This window comes from Onychomys torridus, chromosome 9, assembly GCF_903995425.1.
Source record: "Onychomys torridus chromosome 9, mOncTor1.1, whole genome shotgun sequence".
Taxonomy (NCBI): domain Eukaryota; kingdom Metazoa; phylum Chordata; class Mammalia; order Rodentia; family Cricetidae; genus Onychomys; species Onychomys torridus.
The window spans coordinates 47,914,232-47,939,901 of NC_050451.1; the positions used below are offsets into that span (position 1 = coordinate 47,914,232).

The 25,670-nt window shown below is 46.0% G+C and overlaps 1 protein-coding gene across 5 annotated transcripts in view; it reads left to right on the plus strand.

The window, feature by feature from the left end:
* Nucleotides 1-18,009, plus strand: part of Cab39l (calcium binding protein 39 like) — a 124,087-nt gene extending 106,078 nt beyond the window's left edge. For all 5 annotated transcript variants that reach the window (XM_036199791.1, XM_036199789.1, XM_036199787.1 and 2 more), the window contains 2 exons: nucleotides 7,268-7,411; nucleotides 16,822-18,009. In XM_036199791.1, the coding sequence (XP_036055684.1) occupies nucleotides 7,268-7,411; nucleotides 16,822-17,001 (324 nt within the window). In that variant the 3' untranslated portion in view covers nucleotides 17,002-18,009. The remainder of the gene's footprint in view (nucleotides 1-7,267; nucleotides 7,412-16,821) is intronic.
* The last annotated feature ends 7,661 nt before the right edge of the window (nucleotides 18,010-25,670 follow it).

The following is a 25,670-nucleotide window of genomic DNA, read 5'->3' on the forward strand; positions in this document are numbered from 1 at the left end:
AGCGTAGCTCCAAATCCACGATCACACCAAGGCCCTGGTAAAACAGAAAGACCTGAATGTGGAAAAGAGTTTGTGGGGATGAATGGGGCTTGGGGGGGGGGGTAAGAGTAGGGGTAAAAGTAATAAGAATGTATCACACACACAGAGTTGACACAGAGCAAATCTAGTTAACAAGAAAATTCCCACTGTCCCAGCTTTAGACCTATATAAGGGACAGGAGGACAGCCAGAGGAGCTTACAGGAGAGAGGCCCTGGGGGATGGGGCCATTGGAATAGGAAGGAAAAATGAGAGTGGGAAATGGCTTAGAGCAGTGGTTCTCAACCTGTGGATCACAGCCCCTTTGGGAGTTGACGGACCTTTCCCAGGGTTGCATATCAGATATTTACACTAGCTTCATAACAGCAGCAAATTTACAGCTATGAAGTAGCAGGGGAAATAATTTCATGGTGGCGGTCACCACAACATGAGGAACTGTAATTAATAAAGGGTCCAAACATTAGGAAGATTGAGAACCACTCACTGGCTTGGATATTTCCCAAGTCCCTCTTTTCAATGTGAGTCTGACAGATATGGAGCCAAAGTAGAGTTTGTATGACATTAAGTGATTGAACCAAATTGAAGGAGGAAAGATGAGGATCTTTAGACTTTATCCTTTGTCTTTAAATTTTATCCTTGAACCACTCTCAGCAGCAACAAGAACTCAGACCAAACTTTTCCTGACTCTGAGACCTCAGGCCCAGTCAGAAAGCTCTCCCTTTGGGCCTATCTTGCCCTTTCTTTCTGACTGACAGATTCTCTTCTCTAGCTGGCTTTGCCCCATCTTGTCCTCTTTTCCTGTTGATATTTTAATATGGTTAGAACAGAGCCTTACTTGTGGTAAGAACTGCTGGCTTATTTATTTTTTTGTTTATTTTTATAGTACTGGGGATGGAACCCAAGGGCCTCAGTCACCAAGCACCACTGAGCTACATCCCTTCCCAGAAATATGAACTATAGGTATTTAGTCAATGAATCAAACTAAGTTCTTCAAGTAAACATTGCTAGTTATTAGCCCTAGAACTCACCTTCCCCAGAGTTCAGGCTCTGGAAGGGATCCATGTGCTTTGGGTAAACCTGGGATTGGTGGGCTGATGAAGAGGGTTCCAACAGTGTACATCTGTACCTGAGAGCAGAACCTCCCCATCAGCACTTGAGTGATGGACAACAGAAGTGGGCAGGAAGTTCTCTGTCCTCGTTGCCTCTGTGCCCTTCCCCTGTTCCGAAGTGGTCACTTCAGACCTGGAGCAGACTTCTGGTTCAGAAACACCTGAAACTCCCTTTTCTACTTAGTTACAAATGCTTCTGTGTACCCGAGAGTATTGTTTGCTGTCCTTCGTTAATCTACTGAGACCTGCTTTTCTTGTCCAAATTCCTTTCTAAACCAGATATCCAATTTGATGGACAGATGTGGGAAAGTCAGGCATTGTTTAGATAGGGCGGGGAGCAGCTGACTAAAGTATGTGTCAAAATGCACAACTATGAAAAGGTACTTCAGGGCAAGTTGGCTTTCGAGTGCTGGGTTGTAAGGCAGGGATGCTGCAGAAATGGCGCTGCGTCCATCACCCGATGCAAGGGAGCCAAAGGATGAATGACTGAACCTGTTCCCATGTCAACGAGGAGCTTACTCAGCTTTGCTGGCTCCCTTCTCTGTGAGAAAAGTGTTACTCTGGGGAACTCTGTTGATGGGTTTCTTTGAGGAATTAGATGTGTGGTGACAGCAGCTACTGTCCCAGTAGCCACATTTACAGATATGGATGCTGTAAGGTTCTGTCTGAGTGGCCGTAATTGTAAGAAGTGAGAAGAAGTTGGAGAGTTACGGGGCAAACAGCTTCATGGGTAGAAACGGCCTGGTGCTCAGTCATTTTCTGCTTCCAAAGCATTTGCTACTTGCTGCCTTTTGTCAATCTTCTTCGAAAGTTTCCCAGACTTTCTTGGGCTTGGGATGCTTAGACTCCTGGTGCCGATAAAAAGTAATTAAGAGAGAGATTCCTTTCCCTCATGTGCTGGAGCTTAGGGACTTACCTTCTTCAGAAGCCTGGCATTTAATTACTAGCAAGAAAGATTATAGTTAAAAAGAAGCTTGGTGGAATTGGGGGGGGGGGGGGGCTCTGGTCAGTTTCATTAAAACATCACATTTTGGAAGAGAAGCTCTTAATTACACTAGCTAGATGATTAAGTAAAATGCAGGTGTGTCCCATTTCTTAAAATAATACTGCTTTGTGATGTTTTATATTACACTGTAGTGTTTTGCCATTGTCCTTGTCGCTATTAATTAAACTAGGTTGACAGTTAATAGCCAAAAGACTTTAAAAGATTAAACATAAGCCGGGCGGTGGTGGCGCACGCCTTTAATCCCAGCACTCAGGAGGCAGAGCCAGGCAGATCTCTGTGAGTTCAAGGCCAGCCTGGTCTACAGAGTGAGATCCAGGACAGGCACCAAAACAACACAGAGAAACCCTGTCTTGAAAAACAAAAAACAAAACAACAACAACAAAACTGACATGTTGATTAGTACAAAGCTTGAACAAGCATGACCCCCCCAAAATAGAAGCATGCTTAATTAAAGAATACATTCCTGGGTTGGGGTTTAGCTCAGTGGTAGAGCACTTGCCTAGCAAGGGCAAAGCCCTGGGTTCAATCCTCAGCTAAAAAAAAAAAAAAGAATGCATTCCTGAGCATGCTTTAAGGTTATAGTTCAAGAAGGAAAGATAGTAACAGCAGTTCTGTAATACACAGCTCAGGGGCATGGATATTTTGTGTGAGAGAGAGAGAATGTAGGGTTCTGGAATCATGGAGGAGCCTTGCATGCTGCGCAGGTGCTCTCCCACCTAGCTAGACTCCTGGCCCTTCATTTTCAAAACAGATTTCCTCGTGGAGCTTAGGCTGGCCTTGCACTTGCTTCATGTCTCCACAGCTGGTTGTTGTTGTTTGTTTGTTTGGGGTTTTTTTGCTTTTGTTTTGGTTTTGGTTTTTGTTTGGTTTTTTTGTTTGTTTGTTTGGTTGGTTGGTTTTTTTTCGAGACAGGGTTTCTCTGTGTAGCTTTGTGCCTTTCCTGGAACTCACTTGGTAGCCCAGGCTGGCCTTGAACTCACAGAGATCGGCCTGGCTCTGCCTCCTGAGTGCTGGGATTAAAGGCGTGTGCCACCACCGCCCCAGCAACACAGCTGGTATTTTTAAACGTGCACCACACACCTGGCTAAAGTTGTAAGTTTGTGTGAACAGAAGATAAAATTGGAGTGATTTAATCTAAATTGATCTCATAAATGTAACTTCAACAAATCCTTACTGAAGAATCTGTAAATTTTTATGTAAAAATTTATTGCAGTGTACATTATTGTATGTAGTATGGGGGCTTCATAAAGATATTTACATACTAATATATCATACATTTTGAACATACTCATTTCTCTCTCTTCTGTTCCCCTCATTTTTCCAGTCTTGACTTTCATCTTCAGGGCGTATGTACATACAAGTGATTTTATGTGTCTGTATAAATAAGAGAAAACAGATGATTTTTCTTTCTGATCTGACTATTTTGCTTAGTATGGAGACCTCCAGTTGCATCCATTTTCTAGTAAACAACATACTTCATTCTTCTTTATGACTAAATGAAACTCTACTCTGTGTGGAGGGAGGCATTTGTTGCTCAATTGGTAGAGCCCTTGCCTAGCATGTACAAAACTCTGGGTTCTGTCACCAGAACTACAGAATCCAGGTGTGATGACACATACCTGTGATCCTAGCACTCAGAATTTCAAGGTCATCCTAACTACATGGTGAGTTCTAAGCCAACCTGGGCTACATGAAATACTGTCTCAAAAAAAAAAAATCCACCGTATATGTATACCATATTTTCTTCATTATGTACAGAATAGAAAAATACACTCTATAGAAGCACCAAAGATCCCAGATAGCCAGAGCAGCCCTGAATAAAAAGAAGGAAGCCAGAGGAATCACCATACCAGATTCCAAGTTATTCTACAGAGCTATTATAATAAAAGCAGACAAGTGGACCCAGAGATTAAAAAAGAAAGAAAGAAAGCCACTTGTGTTATGTTGTGTTACATTGTTTCATTGTGTGTTTGCCAAGTAGAAAGGTAGATATTTTTAGAGCTGGAAAGCCCCTGCTGGCTTTACAGTCAGGGGTGCTTTGTCTTGAAAGCTGAAGAGCCCTGGGAGCTAAATTAGTTCAGGAAGGCAACACTTGTCTCTCTCCAGGGGTGCCTCCCTCTCCAGGGGTGCTTGGAATGAGAACTCACCCAAGCTTTGGGAGAGAGAAAAGAAGTTTGAATATCCCGATAATGACAGTTTGCTGAAATAAACAGCTCCCTGGGCTGCCAGGTGAATTTCAGGTGAACCAGGAAGTGCTAGGGATGGTGCTGCGAGTTCACCCCAGGGAAAGTCTGCCTGCACCCTCAGGGGCTTAGGCACCACCTCACTGCTTAGCTGTGTCCCTAGGCTGGGCATTAAGCCTCAGTCTCTTTTCCCAGGTTCCCCATAGTTTTACACTCACGCTATAATAAAATGTCTGTTCTGCAGTTTGTGAGGAGGGATTGCACTTGCTAGGATAGCCCCGGCGATACCCACCACAGGGTTAGCTTGGAAGGGCCCAGACAAGAGGACAAGTAGGAGCCCAGAGGCAGTTCTGGGAAACCCGCTGGGAGGGAGGGAGGGGGGAGGGGGAGGAGGAGGAGGAGGAGGAGGAGGAGGGGGGGGGGGATAGTTAATACTGCAGAGGAGTGAAGGCATTCTCAGAACTCCAGAGGAGAGGACCCAGAGTCTAAGCCAACACAAGACTGCATGGCGTGAGGAAGTGAAGGAAGGTGCAGAAGTGATTTCCTGTGCTCAGACTCAAAATGTCGTCCTAACGATTGTTTTCCCTAAATCCCTGAAAATGAGGCATTTGTGTTCATTTTATAAGTAGAATGAATAATAAATACAGCTGACTTTCAGGAAGATTACTTTAATTGCGGAGTGGGTGGGACTAATAAAGACTGAGGGAAATCATGATTTTGGAATTACTCATGTGGAAGGGAGGAAGTGTTTGAATAAGGAAGCTGGTAGTAAAGATGAGGAGCTGGATGTTCAAGAGTCACTGGAAACCAGAAAATTAGCAAACCTTGAAAATTAATTTGCTATGGGAAGGAACAAGAGAAACTGAGCTGGAGGAAGACTTCAGGAGCTGACAAGCCTACCTCTATGTCACCAACAAAGAAAGGAAAATGAATTGCTTTTAAAGATGTGAAGTTAACCAGCCAGCAACACCCAAGCAGGTCTGTGAAACAAAGAGAATTGTGGGTCAGCGTTGACTAGAAGTTCTGAGACATCAGTGTTAAAACTGCACCCACTGATGAAGATGTGATGGTTTGCAGGAAGTGAACCAAGTGTGCAATGTGCAGACTTCACCAAATGTGGTGCAGAGGAAGGCGGCAGTGGCAGGTGGCCCAGAATAGGATGCAGGAGTGAGCAACCAGGAACAAGGGCAGCTTCCTGGAGAGCCCTGGGAGCTTTACTGCAAGGTGAGGTTGTAAAGAGGTTACAGGGTTGGTTAATCCCACACTTCCTCCTCACTTCCCCACCAGGTTGAGAAGTAGCAGGACAGGCAAAGGCTAATTCTTATATCATGTGTAGTTCTTAGTGTTGAATACACAGAATAAGTAACGTAACAAACACCCCTTCTACACACTTGCACAAACACACCTAGAATTCTCTTCTGAAAGACCTAGCTGCTGTTCACTGTGCTCTCTCCTTCCCATCCAGGATTTCTGTAACCATCTGTGTAGAATGCTGCTCTGGGGGGATTTCAGGAACAATCCAGAAAGTAAGAAGAGCATTTTAGGGTGTAGATTGTAGCATGGTTATGCTTTAGTTTACAGTTAATATCCATTTATGAGTGAGTACATACCGTGTTTGTCTTTCTGGGTCTGGGTTAACTCACTCAGGATGATTTTTTTCTCGTTCCATCCATTTGCCTGCAAATTTCCTGATTGTTTTTAACAGCTGAGTAATATTTCATTGTGCATATACACCACATTTTCTTTATCCATTCTTTGGTTGAGGGGCATCTAGGTTGTTTCCAGGTTCTAGCTATTATGAATATAGTTGAGCAAGTGTCCTGTGGTATGATTGAGCATCCTTTGGGTATATGCCCAGGAATGGAATAGCTGGCTCTCGAGATAGATTGATTCCCAATTTTCTGAGAAACCACCTTATAGGGGGACACTGATCTCCTGGGAAGGGGATAGAAAAGACCTACCTGGCTAGTGGGGCAGGGGAACAGCGGCATGCAGACAGACATGAGGATTGGGTTGAGAGGTGAATGGAGGGGAGAGCAGTGAAAAATGTGACTTGATAGGTAGAGGGGGTACATTTTGATACAAGGGAAACTCCCAGAAATCCCCAAGGATGGCCCCAGCTATGACTCCTAGCAATAGAGGATAGGTAGCCTGAAATGACCATCTCCTGTAATCAGATTGGTAACTGTCCCAGGTGTCTTCAGAGAGCCTTCACCCAGTAACTTGGGGAAACAGATGCAAAGATCCAGAACCAAGCACTGGGCTGGGCCTAGGGAATCCTTTTGAGGAATCCAGCACCCTCCTCAGACTTCCCTAGGCACCAATCACATATGCTGTGCATGTGCTTACAATCAGACAAAACGCTTACACATAAAACAAATCTGATTTAAAAAATTAAGTCAAGGATAAGACATATTTAACATGAAAACTTTCCAACAAATCCAAAAGTGCCTTCATTCAGTCAGTTTTGTTACTGTGTTCTGCCTGAGTGTTGGTAGAGCAGTACGTGGCTGGGAAGAAGAGATCCACAGATGTGGGTCAGGCTGTCTCTTAGTACACTGAGCAGTGAGTGGCTGCAAAACTGCTTCAAAACTAACTTTAGCAAAACCATATGGAAGCTTAATGAAACAACAACAATACCGTTTTCAGGCCTGGATGGCTGGCTGGTGGTTGTTTCTTTGTCTGTCTGTCTATCTGTCTGTCTGTTTGAGATGGGGGTCCCACTGTGCTCACTGGTCTGCAGCTCATGAGCTCAAGTGCTCTTCCTGCCTCCACCTCCTGAGTAGCTGGGGCTGCAGCAGGTACTACCATGCTTGGCATGCACCTCCGTTGAGATGCCTTACAACTCTCCACACCAGTCTTGGGTTTGGATTCCACTTTGATGAGATGTATTTAAAGAATCAAATAATGGCTTTGGCTTTGTGTCTTGCAGCTGCTAGGTGAGCTGATCCTGGACCGCCACAACTTTGCCATTATGACCAAATACATCAGCAAGCCAGAGAACCTGAAACTGATGATGAACCTGCTTCGAGACAAAAGCCCTAACATCCAGTTCGAAGCCTTCCATGTCTTTAAGGTAAAGAGCTGATACCTGGGTATGTTTTTCTCCAACTTCGAAATGGCAAGGTGCCTGCTTTTTCCTTTCCTTTACTTGAGAGAAAATGAACCAGTCTTTTTGTTTTGTAAACTTAGATTATCTTCTCCTACTAATCTAATTACAGAAAATCATTACTTGAATGCTAGCTACAGCTGGGAAAATTTGCCTCTGGTCTCTACATACAAATTTATAAATTTAGAGAACTTTGATATCTGCAGCAAGCTGACCTGACCTCAGAGGGCCTGCAACCCAGTACTATGCAGTAAGATAAGCAGTTGTTTTCAAATTAAAATCCATTGAAAAATAAATGATGTTTGACCTGCCTGGTAAAGGCCTCTTTAGTATTCACTAGAAGCCAAGAGAGTGGAAACCCAATCAGGCCTAGCTTTGTAAAGACCCTGCCACCATCCTTAGCAGTTCAGTGCCTCCTTCATAGGGCTGGAGAGATGACTCATAGGTGAAAAGCAATTGCTACTCTTCCAGAGGTCCCACGTTCAGATTCCAGCACCCTTATGTGATTGCTCACTACCAGCTCTAGGGGATTTGATGTCTCTGGCATCTGAAGGCACCTGCAGTCATATGCACATGGCCATATACAGACACATATACCTACACATAATTAAAAATAATAAAAATAAGTCTTTAAAAAAAGAAAGGCTTATTTCCCCCCACAGATTCCTAGCATGATCCGAGACTGATCTAGAATGGAAGGCCTCAGTGCTGGATTCTGCTCTTGCCATCTCCTCTGACCCCAAGGGAAGTCCTAAGGCTGCACCCAGCTCGCAGAGCTGGGTGTTCCTGCTTTAAATATGGGGTCTTCTTCTAACCTTTCTCTCTGCTGAGTAGTAAAATACCTCCCAGAAATTTAGATAATAGACTTAAATATATACAGACATAAGGTAAAGTTCATTTGTAATCCCATACTCCTAACTACTTTGGACAGATCTGTGGGGTTTCCCTTCAGCTGTATTCATTCCACTAGTAATTTATATCCTAGGTTTTGTCACATCATGCTGTGCCATGAGTAAACATTTGTGCTATGTGTAATCTCAGAACAGTAGGCATCCTACTTCATCGTTCGGCATTTTTACTCTAGTATGAATGGCCCTGAGCTATGGATGACTAATTCCATTTCTTACTACTGTAAGGGATGTTGCCGTTCACACTATGCATCTGGCCGGCTTTTGCTCATTTGGGGTTGTTTTCTCGTAGTTGGTGTCTAGAATAGACAAAAGCTCAGGGAGCTCCAAAATTTTTGGTCTTAAAAGTGTATATTCAGGGACAGAGTTCTTTGTCTTTTAGTGAAGAATATACCAGTTTATAAGGCTATAGTTGCTGTGACAATTTAAAAACCTAGTGTTTCAGCTACTAGATATTTTCCAAGAAGCCACTAGAATAATTAAAATGTTAACTCACAAGTTTCATTTATTTCCACTTGAAATCCGAACACAATTGACGAGCCGATTTTTTTTTTTTTTTTTTTGAAAACCTGACTCTGTCTAGATTCATGCTTTGCAGTCACGGCCTTACAGTGTGTGTTTGAGAGACTGACACAATTTCAGGATGGTGGTCACCTCAGGAGGCACACAGGAAGGGAATGCAGACGAGGGAGGTGGCCGGCAGTTGCATTCTGGTTAAAGCAGGCCAGAGTGGCGGTGGACAGCTTGTGTGCCTCTGAGGTGCGGCATGACGTCCTACTCCCTTCATTCTTCTCCGTTAGAACTGTCTCATGAAAAGGAGACAGAGTGAAACAAAGAACGAAGGGGGGGTGCCAGGAAACACCAAGCGGCAGAGAGTGGCAGACCTGCCTCAGGCCCTCCTGAGGAAGGACAGTGCAGAAAGCTGTGTGCGTTCCACCCTGTGCCTGAGAGTACGCGCCCTGCCATACGAGATGAGATCTGGTGTCATCTAATTTTGTTCAGAAATGCATGATTATAGGAAGATTTAGTGCATGGCAAACTAGAAATAGCCTGCTTCTGTCCTCAGACAATCCGAATTTGGTTTCCCTAATCGCTGGACAGAGGAGGGACATTTAAAAATAGTTGACTACTCTTTACTCATGTACATGTAAATTGAGCCTACCCTGCGCTCAGCTTTTTCTTCCACTCAAGTGTGAGTTTACTTCCCCAAAATAATGTTTTACTAGTTAGAAAAGCAGGAGTCCTAGACTTTTCCAGTTCTTCATGGACAGTTGCCCTCCCTCAAAGATGCAAAATCTGTGGGACCTGCTCCTGGAAATGCCTTTGCAGGCTAGCAATGCCACTCCCATGACGTAGCTGAGTTCAGGGACTCCTGTGCGCCTCCATTCCTGGAAGTCTGCAGCTGCGACCTGGGAAATCCTGGGATGAAAGTCAGAAGCAGTCTGGGTTCTTCACTGGTGCCAGCAGCAGGCGTGGTATGTCCATCTGGTAAGTTGCTGGACTCTGAGGCTTGTGTCTTCGTGTCCTCGCTGTCCCAGAAAGAACTCGGGCTGCTGCTAGCTGGCCTCTCCCCTTTCTTTCCATTTCTGACTCCCCCAGTGACAATGAGCCATGTTGTCACTTCCTACCAAACCACAGGAGCTCATTCCTAGAGCCAGTGGAACTCAAACGTGGCCAGTGCCAGGACCAGTTCTTCATACACCACGGTGCACTCAGGTCCAAGTTCCTACAAGTGGACACTTGCATGAAAACTCCAGGTGCAAAAGCTAACCGGACCGTCTAGCTAAAAGTTAAGTCATGCAGTGCCCTCAACAGGAGGAGCTTTCCCACCAGTTGTTTTGGAAGGAGTGCAAGAACCACAGGTCAGCTGCTGGAGAGCCAGCCTTGGGTCACTCACTTTGTTGAGGACAGCTCTCAGCCAGACACCTGCTCTGCTGGCAGCAGCTCCAAGGCATTCCTGGACTAAGTGACCTTGGGAAGTGACGATCACAACACCGCATATCATGACTGTGTGTGAAGATGTGTGCATTTGGGTCCAAAGACTGGACAGGACAGTCGCCTGAGCCCAGCTGCTAGCTGCTACCCTAGGCAGCTAGGGAGACTGTCTCAAAACTCACACTGCTTATAGTGACTGCTGACTTCATGTTCACGACATGCTCTTAAGCAGTGAGTGCTCAGCCTCACGATGCCCTCACTTGGTGTTACTTGACTCCTTGTAGTCACTTAACAAAGAGGCAGAACAGTGGAAAGTCAGTCAAGACACCTCTTCTTCCTGTTGTAAAGACATGCTGCCCTCAAGAAAGTCACAAAAGGTTTCTGGGGGGGCAGGGGGTGAGACAGAGACAGAGAGATAGAGAGATTGATTTTAAGAGAGACGAAAAACAAAGTTGGGTGGAGAGGATCTGGGAGGAATTGGGCAGAGGAAAAACAAATTCAAAAATATATGTTATAATTTTTTCAATAAAAAAAAGAAATTCATAAGGTGGAACTAGAGGGTATAGCTTAGTGTTAGAGTTCTTGCTTGGTATTATGGAAGTCATCAGCGCTTTCCAAAAAGGAAATATAAAAGAAAAATAAAGCTATATAATAGTACCTATGATACTATTCAGAATAAAAAAATAATCATTTTTCTCTGTACTGGAAATTGAGCCCAGGACCTCATGCAAGCTTAGCTATTACTCTACAACCTAAATAGACCCCCAGCCCTAGAAAATGTTAAGTAGCTTTCAATATAATTTTGGGATGGATACATAATCTCCTACATCATTCCCATAGTGTGTGATATCTCCAAGATGTATCAGAATCCCTAGGCAAGGGCGGTGCCAGCTTTCCATCCTGTGTTGGTCAGTGTTTTCCCAAGCACAGGTCCGTGCCCCTCACCCGCAAGGTTAGTAGGCAGATGGAGGACACTCATGTTGTGTTTCTGTAGGAGATTCAAGGACAAACTTAGTAGCATGCACTCTGACACTGAACCTCGTCTCCTCCTAGGTGTGGGGCTTTAGTGTGACGTTAGGTGTTTGGGGAAACAGCTGTGTGGTATTGATCAAGAAAAGAGATAATAATAACGTAGTAAGCAATTACTGTGTGCGGGTGACTGTGCCAAATGTATATAAGCAGTAATTGCATCCTTTAATCCTTCTCAAAACTCAGTAATGTTGTGACAATAAGCCACAGTATGAACAGGTCATGAGAACACTGTGCTGAGTACAGGATGCCATTGAGATGGAATGTCTGTCTACAGGAGGTAGATGGGGAGGCACAGTGGATGTGACTGCTGATGGGGGTGTAGGGCTTCTTTGGGGTGACAAAAATATCTTAAAGTTGAGTGTGTTGACAGAATTCTGTGAACATACTAGAAATCATTAGAATATATATTTAAATAAGCGGACTACATAACGTGGATTGTGTCTCAATATGATTGCTTCTAAAAACTTTAAAACCTGAATGGCATACAAGTCATCAGAAAGCTTCCTATCCATTCAACAGACTTGCAAGACTTGATTTGTGTAAGTCAAAGTAATGTATTCTGTATCTCTAAGTTCAAGAGACATACAAGGATAGTATGAAGAATGCTGGGGGGTAAAAAAAACAACTCCAGGAGAAAGGTCAAAGGTACTCCTGGTCCCTTGACCTGCTATTCACGTGTGCAGCTGTTTTGCAGATGAGAGGTGATGTGGCCATCCCCTTCCCTCTCCTTGCTCTTGTCTGTGGTAGAAGCAAGCCTTCAAACCAAAGGCACGATCTGCCTGCATGCAGCATGTCACTGGCATGGCACCAGTCTGAGTGCTCTTAGCCTCACCTAGAGAACACAGCAAGCAGGCTCCCCCAACTCCCACCCCCCCCCCCGGACCTGTAGTGACAAGAGGGTCCATTGTGTATAAACCAGCTAGCCAGGACCCAGTGAGTCCATCCTGGCTGTTCAAGTGGAGACCAGCTCCCGATATACAAAGAGTCTGTTAAAGGCCTATAATGGCTGCTCCTCCAGATGACCAGGAAGATTATTCTGCCTGGGCTATAGGGTAGTTTCAGGAGCAGCTTGATCAACATAGTCCCAAAAAGTAAAAGAGGGCTGGCATGTGTGTGGCTCAGTGGTACAGGGTTTGACTGTAATGTGTGAGGCCCTAGATTCACCCCCTGGCACCACAAAAATAAAATAACAACAACAAAAATACTGAATGAAAGAACAGAATACAGACCAGTGTGTAAAAAAAATGCAAGTTTGGTTTTCTTTAGGATGGAAGGCTGCAGAAGCCATTATTCCCAGTGAATATGTCTGAGTGGAGGGGTTCAGAGGATTGAGTGAGTATCTACTGTGGGACAGAGCCCAGGGCCTTACGGGTTCCCACCACTGAGCTGAATTCCATCCCTGTACCTGCTTTACTTTCTTCTCACATGTTCCCTGGTTCCTCACCTGCGTCAGTGAGAGAGCAGTGAGAGAATGGTGTCTGTGGTGAGCACTCAGTTTCCAGCCTGCTGGCCTCTGCCAGCCTCACTGCCCGTCGTGGTGTTCAGGGAGCTTAGTCAGCCAAGCCATGGGCACCTCCCTTGTAGAGCTTGGCTAGTCATTGTTAACAGAAGCAGGCCAGCTGTCTCTAAGACTACCAGTCATTGGTGTGTGTGTCTGTGTCTGTGTGTCTGTGTCTGTATAAGAATACTTCATCTTTACTTCTGTGGAATGGACTTGTACATGGGCAACTCCATGTCACATATACAAAGTGTTCTGGTAGACCACAAAGCTGAGGCAAGCCTTCCTGTGCCTCATCAGCTCAAATCCTTCCTGGTAAAAAGAATTGGGATAAGATCAGTGAAGGTGTATGCAAGATTTAATTTTCATAAGAAGCATTCGAATCTAAAATGAAGAACAAAATACTTTGTTTCCTGATTTAAAAATGTTTGACTGTGGCTACTGCCTTTTTCTGTGCGCTTGGAAACGACATCACTTATATTTCTGAGACCTGTCATGTAAACCGAGGGATGCAGGCAATGAAGGCAACAATTCAAAAAGCAGCAGGCGGTTTTCACGTGTTTACGTTTGTTTAGAGGTACTCTGAGAATCACGTGGTTTTTAAGGAAGAAGTGACAGCAGCTGTCCTGTGCACATCAGCCAGCAGCGAGCTCCGCCCTGGGGTCTCCTACAGTCAGCTGGGGTCCCTGCCCCACCCACCCAGTGAATAGCTGCCTTCTGAACAGAGGGCTGGGGAGCCAGAACCCAAGCAAAGGGAACCGGTAAAGCTTGCAAACCACCCGAGGTTGGGTGTAGGGTGTGGGCCCTGAACTTCATCCAGCATGCCTGCCTGCAAGCCCCACCAGGCTTTGGAAGAAGCTTGGTTTGCTCAGTGTACCTAGTCTCTCTCTCATTTTTAAGCAGTGCTTTTGTGAGTTATTTATGTAGTTACCACAAAATGCCAGGCAATTTGTAGTTAGAACTTTAGCAGCTCTCTCATAAACAAATGTCAACCAAAAAGGCCAGAGCATGGCTGTTGATTCCTACCATACTCATGGGTATTCCGTGAACAGCAGGCATTTGTGTAGCAGTGTAAACAAGCCTGGAATACCTTTCTTGTAAGTAACAATTTCAGTTTATTGTAGCAAAAGCCATGTCTATAAAAATTCCCGTGTTGACCATTTTAAAAGGCAGAGCTCCGGGTTTAGAGTTGTCACCCCCACAGGCCATGTCAGAACATTCCAGCAACCTGGAAAGAAACCTTGTGCACCAGGCATCTCCCCATTCCTTTCTCTGCTACACCTGGAAGTCAGCAGTCTGCTTTTCACTCTGGAGCTGCCTGTTTTGACAGTTTGTGTAAATGGAGTCAAATCCATGTTGTGTCTTGTTCATCACATTGTTCCTTGTGATGTCCATGACAGACGCTACAGCGTGGACATCCATTCCTTGGTTGGTGGGTACTCAGGCTGCTAACACTTGGAGCTGGTGACTGCTGCTGCTGTCTATCACTGGGGCACAGGTGTTTATTTGAACAACCTTTTGCCCTGTGTAGGGACAGCATTGTTTGGTCACATGGTCACTTGCTGCTTAGCCAACTGAGTAGGTGCCAGACTTTTCCACGGCAGCTACACCATTGAGCATTCCAGCCTGCCATGTCTCTGCTCAGCACACATTCTGTTTTATATTCCAGTGCCTATGCCAGTGGTGTGAAACAACATCCTACTGCAGTGTGACCTGCGTTGCCCTAAGCCTCTTTTGGCAGGATTACTGGTCATTGCTCTAGCTCCTCTCTGGAGAATGCTCTACTCAAGTCCTTTGCCTTGTGGATGGATTATGCCTTGTTGTTGAGTTGTAGGGTTCTTTATATAGTGTAGATATCATATCAGTAAGATCTATGACTTGCAGATATTTTCTCCCACCCTCCTAATAGTGTCCTTTATACAGAAGCATTAACTGTTAGTGTAGCTCATCTGATGGGCAAGGTCGTGAAACCTTTGTAGTTTCTCCAAATGTCTTAGTAGCTCTTATATTTATACCTTTGGTTCATTTTTAATGATTTTTATATAGGGTGTGAGGTAGGACCCAGCTTCATTCTGGAATTTTTTTTATCTAAAAAGTATTTAATTTTGTCAAATTCTGGAATAATTGAGATGCCATGTGGTTTTCCTGCATTCACTCAATGTGACATCAGCTTCCTAGGGCCATGGCAGAGTACCACAGAGGACTCTTAAAGAACATGTCTATTCTCCCCAAGTTCTGCAGACCATAAGTCCAAGGCTAAGGTGCCAATAGAGTTGGTTCTTTTAGAAGGCTTTGAGGAGAATCTTTCTGTCCTCTCTCCTACCTTTTGGTGATTGCCAGCAGTCTTTCCTTGTAGACACATCGCTGCATCCCCTGTCTTCATGTGACACATTCCTCTCTGCATGCCTATAGACCTCTAAATCCTAAGTTCCTTGTTACCAGTCATTCGATTTAACCCATGATGACCTCACCTTAGTCTGATGAATTTGTCAAGTCCATGTTTCCTTAGAAAATGAACCTTTGGGCTGTAAATGCATCTGTAAGGGAACAATCCATCTGGTGTTTCACTGTCTATATGACACTGTTAATTGCCTTTTCAATTTCATTCAGAAGGGATATTGCCCTTTGAGAGCTCTCTCATTGTTTCATCTAGCTTTTGTATCAACGTATTGCTGGCCTCATAGAATGGGCTATGAACGCTTCTCCTTCTTTGAAGAATTTGAGAAACACTGCGTTCATTTTTTTTTTTTCTTTTAATGTTAGGTAGAAATTTACCAATGAAAGTCAGCTGGCCTGGGCTTTTCTTTGTTGGTAGTGTCGGTTACTGACTTGATCTCTTATAGTAGGTTTGCTGAAATTTTCTATTTGAGGAATTTAAACATTTTTTCTTAGTTATCTGTGGTTGTTAATATTGGCTGTCCACTTCAAAGGACCTGAATAACTGAAGGGATAAGGTTATGGCACATCTGTGAGAGACTACCTGGATTAGTTTGAGGTGGGAAGACCCACCCTAAATGTAGGCTGGAGTCAGGGACTGGGGGAGCAGGAGAGAAGGACCAGAGTGCTGGCCTTGCTGGCTCTCCCCCTGACTGTGGGTTTGGCAGCCTCCACACACTGAGACCAGGAACTAGTGCGTTCTCTGGACTGGACCACTACTCACAGCTTGTGTTTCAGTAAAGTTGCTAGCAATGCTCCGCTTTAAGTGTAGCTTTTCAGAATCCAGCTCTTGATTTTTTCAAGACAGGGTTTCTCTGTGTCGTTTGGGTGCCTGTCCTGGAACTCACTTTGTAGACCAGGTTGGCCTCAAACTCTCAGAGATCCACCTGGCTCTGCCTCCCGAGTGCTGGGATTAAAAGCGTGTGCCACCGCAGCCTGGCTTCCAGAATCCAGTTCTTACCTAGCCAGAGGCTTGTCAGGGTGGTCGTCTCAAGAGCCGTTTCTGGTGTTCACAGTCATTCTCTGTCTGTGGCTTGCTCTCCTCTGTCTCTGCTCCTGTGATTCGCTCGCTACTTTTCCTAGTTCCTTGAAGTGTGGACTTAGCTTTCTTCTGAGTGTGGGTATTTAGAGGCACGATTTGCCTGCCTGAGTGCTGCTTCTCACGGTTTCATTTCATTTGTCTCAAGGTGTGCACTAATCACCCTGTGCTTTCTTTGTTCCAATGGCTAGGAGGAGCCTAAGATTCTGGGTCACCAGGAGGCCAAGGCCTCATCCTTGCCACCTTATGGTTCGAGACCTGCTGGGTGGAGGTCTGGGGACCCTCTTCCTGGCCTGCATGGGTCCCTGGCCTTCTGGGGGTGGAGTTACTGCGGATAGCAGTGCTAGAGACTGTTCCACCATGAGCCATAGGACCACAGGGACCATGGCATTCTCAGGGGAGCCTACGCTGCTTCGCCCCAAGACTGGTGATGGGGAAACAAGCAACAAGGATTAATGTCCCCTGCTTCTGTCCCCGGGCTGTGAATCTTCTCAGAAAGGCGTTGCTCAGACGTCTCCCTCTCTTTCAGGTGTTTGTGGCCAGTCCTCACAAAACACAGCCTATCGTGGAGATTCTGTTGAAAAATCAGCCCAAACTCATCGAATTTCTGAGCAGCTTCCAGAAAGAAAGGACAGATGATGAGCAGTTCGCTGACGAGAAGAACTACCTGATTAAACAGATTCGAGACTTGAAGAAAGCAGCCCCGTGAAGACGGGCCCTGCCCTGACAGCGTTTGTCTCCTTGCCCAGAGTGTACAGTGCCGTTTCAACAGTCTCCATTCTTGGGGGACTTTGGAGCTGTCTGTTTTCTCCATTGATTGTTCAGAGTAGATGAAATATAAACAGTTGAATGGAAAAAAATCAACCTAGAATAATATATTCATTGTAATCAAGTCTGTGATTGCTTGTGTGGAATCAGCCATTATATTAAACATTGATAAAAGCAAGTGTAACTCCAGAGCTGGACACTGGGTGTCCAGCAGGTAGAAGGAGCGCAAGTGTCTTGGGACAGAATGGGTAGGGAAGCCCATCTGTATGTGTTCATTTAGACAGGCGTTTTCAGCCACTACAGAGACAGGAGATGGCTGCAGGAGAGTGTGTGTGTGTGTGTGTGTGTGTGTGTGTGTGTGTGTGTGTGTGTGTGCGCGCGCTGTCTCCTGGCTGCAGTAAGTGGCTCCTGTCTTCCAGAGGAATAGTGCTCACTTCTGCTTACTGTCCCTCACTGTGTCCCTAGCCTGATCAAGGGCCATGCCCATTCCAGCTGTAGATGGCTAGCCTGGCAGCAGCTGCGAACCAGGTGAGATCAACAAGGGCCACAGAGGTGGAGAACACCCATGGGGTGTGGCTTCAGAAGGGAACTGCCAACAGGTAGCTGTAGTCACCTCTGTTGTGTGTGTCCATCGGGAGGGTCAGCGAGTGTAGGGAATTTCGTTAGTGTCTGTCGTCTCGGGAAGAATGCTTGTGGTGACTGTTTGGAGAGGTCACAGTGAGAAGGAGCCACAGAGCTAGAGGGAGAAGTGATTCATGCATAAAACAATTCTCAAATGACCAAAGGGTCTCTCTCTCTTGTCCGGTATAAACTGTCATTCTGTAACTGCCCATCAGTGTCTTCAGTGAGAAGCTAGAAAGTCTAAAAATGTTGCTCCCGGATACCCTCTTGTGTGCTAAAATAACTTAGGTGTTCATTTGTGTCCCATTAATGGGCACAGAGAGAAGAATTAATTTTTTAAGTCCTTGATTTTTTTACAGACCTCAGACCTCAAAATGGAGACTACGATTGCTTATCTGCCCTTCACTTTCTGAAACCCATGGCCTTGACTGCTGTCCTCCTTGTTTTTGGCCACATACTGCTCCACCCCGAGACAGGAAGGGAAGTGTGTTCTCCAGTATAAGTGTTCTCCAGTGGGTTTTCCACCCAGAGAATTCCCAGGCAGGGCACTTGGCCTCTTGGCTGGGGTTCAGGTGTATTGGCTTCATGTAGCCCCTGGTGACTTGCATTCAGTCAGTCACAGGAATCAGATTTTTTTTTTTTTTCTTTTTTCGAGACAGGGTTTCTCTGTGTAGCTTTGCGCCTTTCCTGGAACTCACTTGGTAGCCCAGGCTGGCCTCGAACTCACAGAGATCGCCTGCCTCTGCCTCCCGAGTGCTGGGATTAAAGGCGTACACCACCACCGCCTGGCCAGATTATTTTTATAATATTTCCTCATAGTACAGAGTCCCTTAGACTTTGACCTTTCTGGATTTCCTTATTTGATTAAAAGAGATGAGAAAAACTTCTTAAATGTGTTTCTGTAGCATCCTGGGACACAGACACGGCCGTGTTCTAATTTTATTTCAGTTAAAAACATTTCTCTGGATTTGAATTGGCTCTTTGCCAGCATCCCTTTATCATGGCTGTGTACCTGCCCAGCAGAAAACTATGGAGCCTGAGATTCAGTCAGTGAGGCAGCTCGGGTGTTGGTGTGAATGTGTAAGTTATTCAGTAAGCCGAGGGCACTGGAGCTCACCCCCATCCTGTGCATACACAGAGGTCACCGCACATACTGTGAGACTTGAGTTTGGGAAAGGTCACAGTGACTAAGAAGCACGAATGAAAGACTGAATAAAAAGCACCACACACGTCACTAGTCTTGTTCCTCTCACTTGACTCGTGCAGTTGGGTTCTCATCCTGGCTCCAAACCGGAAGGGCTCCAGACCAAGAGACCCCCAAGGCCACACTGAGACCCCAGTAGTGCAATGCAACACAACCAAGAGCCCATCTACATCCCGTGACCAGGCACCAGCCAGCAGGTACCGACTCCCACCGTGGCTGCCTCCTCACTTAGGAACCATTCCCACTAACAGACCGGAGGTCGTAAGAATGTTCCAGACCTAGGGTGGGACACACACAGACACCCAGGACCTGAGGCCCCGTTTCTGTCCTTTCCTATCATCAGGGCTGTGACCTGAGAAAGGTCGTGGTGTTGGGAGCTATGTGGTGTTCTCCTCCTGAGACCTGGGAGGTTCTCAGTGTCAGGGTCCTGGAAAGTAGCCAGTGGAGATTGAGATCACAATGTTCTTGGATGAGGCTCTTGGCTAAAGCCAGGCATCGGCCCAAAGTTAGGACTGTTCTTGGAGAAAAGGCTGGGAAGCAGCATACGCCCCTTGTAAATGTTCCTGACTCAAAGCCTCAGCCATTCCTCATCCTGTGGTGCCTCTGGGGAATGATGTGAGCATCTCAAAGTCTCCATCCCTACCTAGCCATGCTGGCTGTTGTGAGCCTTTAGCAGCAGACACAGCTGCCGTGGCCACAGTGGCACCTGAAAAGTACCCAAGTTCCAGAAGTGATACAGTATGAAGGGAACAGAATTCAAAATGACCACAGTTGTTTTCTCTAGTGTGTATTCACTGTCCAAATAATGGGTTTAGTTACAACATCCTCACACATGTATTATATTTGTGACCCTCACCTTCAACCCTTCCTCCTCCTGCTGGTTGCCTTCCTCTTCCCTAATACTCTCCACCCTGAACTGTTTCCTGTATAAAAAGATAGTTGCTTTACTTGCAGAGATCACTCTAGTTTATGGTATTAGAGGCTGTTAGTTATTATGTGGCGCTGTGTTATTAAGTGGCACTGCTTACCAAGAGAAAAGCACAAGGCATAACAAAACCCACTATAAGTTTATTAAGAGAAGGAACAGAGGGGAGTGCTTAGGTCTATGGAAATAGTCCTGCAAGGAGAGAGAGGGCAGGGGTCTATGACCCACTCTGCAAATTACGTGACCACGCAGTGCACGGATTACATAGGATGTAAGACCCCCTGGACGACTAAGCATCTTGCCAGCGCATGCTTGGTCATGGGGAATGGCTAGAAATTCCAACAGAGGCAATTAGCATCTGATGCATTTTGTTTCTTTTTCTGCTTGCTTGCATGTGTGTTGTGAATAGCACCAACTTCTCACTGGCATTTCTTCAGGAAGGGTTTGGATATTGAGAGCTTACCATTAGATAAAGATCTGAAGCATTTGAGACTTTGGAAGGCTGGTTTGCCTGAGGTGACCGAAGAGGCTGAAGGTGGGTATGTACAAGCGTGTGATTTAGTTTTGAAGGATGGAGAATGTCTGTGCGTGACTGCCATGATTAAAGCAGGGTTATGCCTGCCTATGCAGGGCCATGCAGACATAGCCACACCTCCCATGGCAGGGAACATGTAGCCTCAGAAAGAGTGACGCCCTGCTCCTGATCAAGCAACTAGCAGTAGAGCCAGGATCAGGGCCAGCTCTGACCCCAAAGTCTGAATCTTGGAAGACAGAGTGTCTCCACTAGGCCATGCCTCAGCTTCTCCTCCCAGGCAGGCCCTTCCCCCATGGCCCATAAAGAGAAACCCAGATCCAGCCCTACCAGACGACTGCTAATAGCCATGTATCTGGGCCCCTCTCAGGCCTGCTTGTTAGAATCCTAGCCACTCCCCCAGCTACGTGACCACACATGCACTGTCCAGTAGCCAGTCCAGATGCTTAGTCATCTGAGGGCCTTACGTCCTTTGCAGCGCAGCGTGCACTGCACACAGTGTGGTCACATAATCTATGTGCATGTGTGTGTGGGTCCCGTAAAAGCAGATTTCTCCTATTTCACCTCCTCTCTTCCTGCACGGTCATTCCACAGGCCTGTGCACACCCCTTCTGTTCCCTTAATAAACTCTTATAGTGGGTTTGGTTGTACCTTGTGGCTTTTCTCCAATGGTAAACAGTGCCGCTTAATAAATAACATTGTGCTCCTTAATAACTGCTCACATGCAACATTGTCATGCTCATCATGTGGGCCACAGTTCATCATCCAAAAGCCTGGTAACCCCATCACTACACAAAATGGGTTAACATTTAGAAAAGTGGCATCCATGTGCCATGTGTGTACTCAGACCCTGAACTAAGCCAGAGGCTGAAGCAGGGGGATCATGTGAGCTCATGAACTCTAGACCAGCCTAGGCAGCATAGTATAGTAAGACCTGTCTCAAAAGGGGAGTGTGGAGGCAGGAGGTGTAACTGAGTTGGTAGTATGTTTACCTAGCAAGCATGAAACCACAGGTTCAATCACCGTGTAAACCAGGCATGCTGGCACTCAGGAGATGGAGGCAGAAGAATCAAAGTCATCATTGAACTACATAGCAAGTTCAAGACCAGCCTGGGATACATGAGACCCTATCAAACCAACAAAAACAGTGAAAACACAAAGTACCATCATGCCTAAGCAGTTGACCACAGACCAGAGTCTCGCTGTGTGCCCAGCATACCCTCTTGACCCAGGACTCAGAGGCTGGGCAAAGCCCTAGCTGTCGACTGTTGTCTCTATGAAGGGAGAAAGCCTCTGTCCTTTCTGCAGGCAGAGTGTGACATTCACATGGCCATGCCCTGCCCTGCCTGGATGAATGAGCCTCTGTATTGCCTGGGGTGTGGGAGGAAAAATAAGGGCACACCCACAGCTTGCTGGCCAGTTCCTGGCAGCTCCAGCTGTGACCTTCACCTTGACTGAGGCATAGCAACTTTACCCAGCTGTCAGTTTGCTGTGCCCATCTGAATCCAGGTGGAGCACGTGGCCAGCAGCCAGAGAATGTACAGCCAGGGCAAAGAAAGTGAATAGCACCCCTGAACCTCCATGTGGGAGAGGCTCCCACTCTGGCCCCAGCCCTGCAGGCCAGATGCTGTCCCTTGCCTAGCGAGGCCCTAAGAAAGTCTCCTCTATGGGGATCCTACCAACCTCAGAAGGCAAGTCTGCCAGTTTGCCATAAAATGAGACATCCTTGGGGTTCAGCTAGGAGGGGTGCCAGGGGCAGCAGTGAGGCTAGGTTTGCCCTTGAAACAGTGGCTAATCTGGAAAGAAAGGTTTCAAGAGAACCAGAGCCCGGAGAAGCCTGTGTCGGGCTGTGAGCATCTCCTTCCCAGGTAGCTGAACAACCCAGGCCAGCTCCCTCGTTGCCTGCATCTCTCCAACTCAGGGGACGGAGGGGACGTTCTTGGCACTCAGGTACATTTGCTTCTCTGTCCTGCAGTGGGTGGGTAAGAGACTCAGTTGTTGCCACTCCTATCTGGGCACAAAGAGGTCACCTTTTGTCCTAGGGGGTTTGTTTGGCTCTGGGGTCCTGTCCACACACCTGGGCTCAAAGGCAATCAATCATCCTAACCCTCCCTTCAGGCTGGTACTGAACACCTACCTTCTGCTCAGCTTGCTCAAAATCTAGTTTAGAAGAAACTGCTCATGCAGAAAAAGGAAGGCCTGCCTTGGAGGAAACCAAAAAAAAAAAAGGGGGGGGGGCTGACATGTTCATAAGACAACTGGTGTCACCTCTGCCTCTCCAAGTCTGAGTCTTCAACCCAGATCCTTTAGCTCAGTGGTTCTCAACCTTCCTAAGGATGCAACCCTTTAATACAGTTCCTTACCTTGTTGCTATTTCCTAACTGTAATTTTGCTACTGTTAGGAATCATTATATAAACATCTGCTATGTGGGATACCTGAGACATGGCCCACAGGTTGAGAACCGCTACTTTGACTGATAACTGGTTTCTGTCTGTCCTTGCAGAGACTGAATCTACAGGCAATAGCTTTGCTGCCCTCTCAGCACCTCAGCTCGTCCAGGCTGGAGGAGATATCTCCCATAGTCCATCACTCTACCTGCCTGGACCTCTAGGCTCTCGCCCCAGCCTTTCTCGTGCTTACTATTGAACTTGTCAGAGTGTACATCTTCAGTAGGTGTTCCCCACCACCCTCCCCTGCTCTGCCTTCCTGCAGGCTCACCCTTAAAGCTCATTCCTTCCATGCATTGCCTTTGCCAGCACAGATTCCCTGCCCCCAGCTAAGTCTTCTGCGGCCTATGAAGGGTTTACACTCCAACTCATCTTGGAGCAATCTTTTCATTCAGCCCAGGAGCACCAAATCATAGTGGTAAAAGGGACCCAAACAGGACAGGACCTTTTCAAGTTGCAGGGCATACAAACACATCTCAAATTAGCTTAAGGGGAAAAAACTGTATACCTGCATACATACATACACATATATACACACACTTGGGAGCTCCTGGGATCAAGTTTCAAGTCTGACTGAATCCAGAGACTCAAGCCCCACCATTAGGGCCCTTTTCCACAACCCTAAATATATGGTTGCACTCCTAGGCAAGATGTGTCATATGGTGAGAAGGGTGTTATTGACCGCCCAAGGCCAATACACAGTGGCACATTATTGAAAAGGAGACAGATCTCCTCCCAGTGTCTGTGAGGTTCCTCTGCTGATGAGACTCTGATGACTGTGCCTACAATCATGCTTACCCCTAAACATTGTCCTTTGAAAACATAGTCAAGGAGCAAGGGGCTCTGTGGAGTTGGGGTAGTCTGGCTCTGTGTCTTTCCTTCCTGTTGCTGGGATAAAGTGTTCTACTAAAGCAACTTAAGGAGAAAAGGGTTGGAGGGAGTGTTTTGTTTTGTTTTGTTTTGACAGGGAGGGGAGAGGTCACAGTTAAAGGGTATAGTCAGTCATGGTAGCACATGGCATCCAGAGGCAAGAAGTAGAGAGACACCAACACTGTGGCTCAGTTCACCTCCTCCAGGATCCCAGCCCAGGGAGCTAAACACAGATCAAAACCATCATGACTAATAGGCAAATAAACAAAATTAAAGAGGGTAAAGAAGTCTGATTTGGGGTTTGAGGCCAGCCTTGACTACATAGTGAGTTACAGGCTAACCCCAAGCAACACACACACACACACACACACACACACACACACACACACACACAAATAAATAAGCAAGCCAGGCTAACCTCAAATAACACAAACAAACAAATAAGCCAGAATACCACAGACGCTACTTCATACTCACTAAAATGGCTAGAATCAAAATGGTTAGTAAAACAAAGATACAGAGAAATTGAAACTCATGCTATGGGTGAAGGTATGAAATCGTGGAAATCAGTCTAGCAGTTCCCCATAAGTGAAGCACAGTGCTGATCATGCTGATCATATGACTCAGCAATTTCACTCCCAGATGCACACTCAGGAGAATGAAAACATGCCCATACAGAACTTGCCCGAGTAAATGTTTATAGAGGCATTCTGATGAGAGCTGAAGGCTGGAAAGAGGGCAATATATTGATAAATGGGCAAAATCTGCTGTAGCCACACAATGAAGTCATAGAAGTAAATGATGCTCTGATCCATTCCACACTGTGTAAGAGTCAAGAAAACTGCGCTAAGTGAAAGAAGCCAGGCACAAAAGATCATTGTCTTTGCCCATTTCCTGCTGCTGAAACAATATATGAGCTCCAGTCATGCGAAAGGAGCAGAAATGCTTCAGCTCATGGTTCTAGATCCTGGGACGTTCAGTGTCAAGGTACCGACATCTGGTAAGGATGTCTCACTTCATCAACACAGGAGATGACAAAGGTCAAACAACACACCATCACTGTGCTTGAAGGCAGAGCCCATCACCTAAGCATTATATCTTCTAGATTTTTATCGTACAATACATTCTAATAGTGAATCACCTCTCCCAGGTCCTCCTCTCCCTCCCAAAACCACATTCTTTCTTGCTCTCATTAGAAAACAGACAGACATCTAAATTGAAAGAAAGAAAAGGAAGGAAGAGGAAGAGGATAAAATAAGAAAAAAATCTGACTAGGACAAAACAAACAACGGGCTCCTTTTCCAGCTTTTGGAAGAACCATTCCAGTCACAGCAGCTAACACTAAATGATCATAGAAAGTCCAGCACAGAGGAGTCTAGAGACAGAAAGCTCCCTGACTGCCTGAGGCTTGAGGGTGGAGTGTGAGACAGGGATGTGTGAGGAGACAGCTAAAGGTTGGAGGTTCCCATTAAGGTGACAGAAATGTTTGAATTAATTATGGTAGTGCTTGTACATTCATAGGTTTTTCTGCCCCCAAAATAGGTTTCTCCACCATCAAAGTAAGCCAGATCAAGTTGAATTGAAAAGGTGTAACAACAGGTTTATTTGAGCAAAGCAACTCCCCAGCAAGTTCTCCAGTCCCAGAGACAGAGGCTGGAGAAGCCACAGTCCTCAAACTAAAGCAGGGAGACTTTATAGGTTGTAGATGAGGGATGATGACCTACCTGTTCTCCACGAGCTGTGTTTGTGCCCAAGTATGGTCAAAAGCTTTAGGTGGGGACTTGGGCAACTGGCAACTTCAGAGGAGGAAGCTGCAATAACCACCAAGAATGAGAAACTGGGCTTTTTGGTACCTTTCCTTTGTTTGGAGGCTCTCTGAGCAGGTAGGGTTTGGAGAAAGGCAGGAATGGGGCTTTCCGGATCATGCAGGGGTGAGCTGGAGGTTCTGACCAAACACACATATCTGCAAATTAACACACTAAAACCATTGAATTATTAGTTGGAATGGAT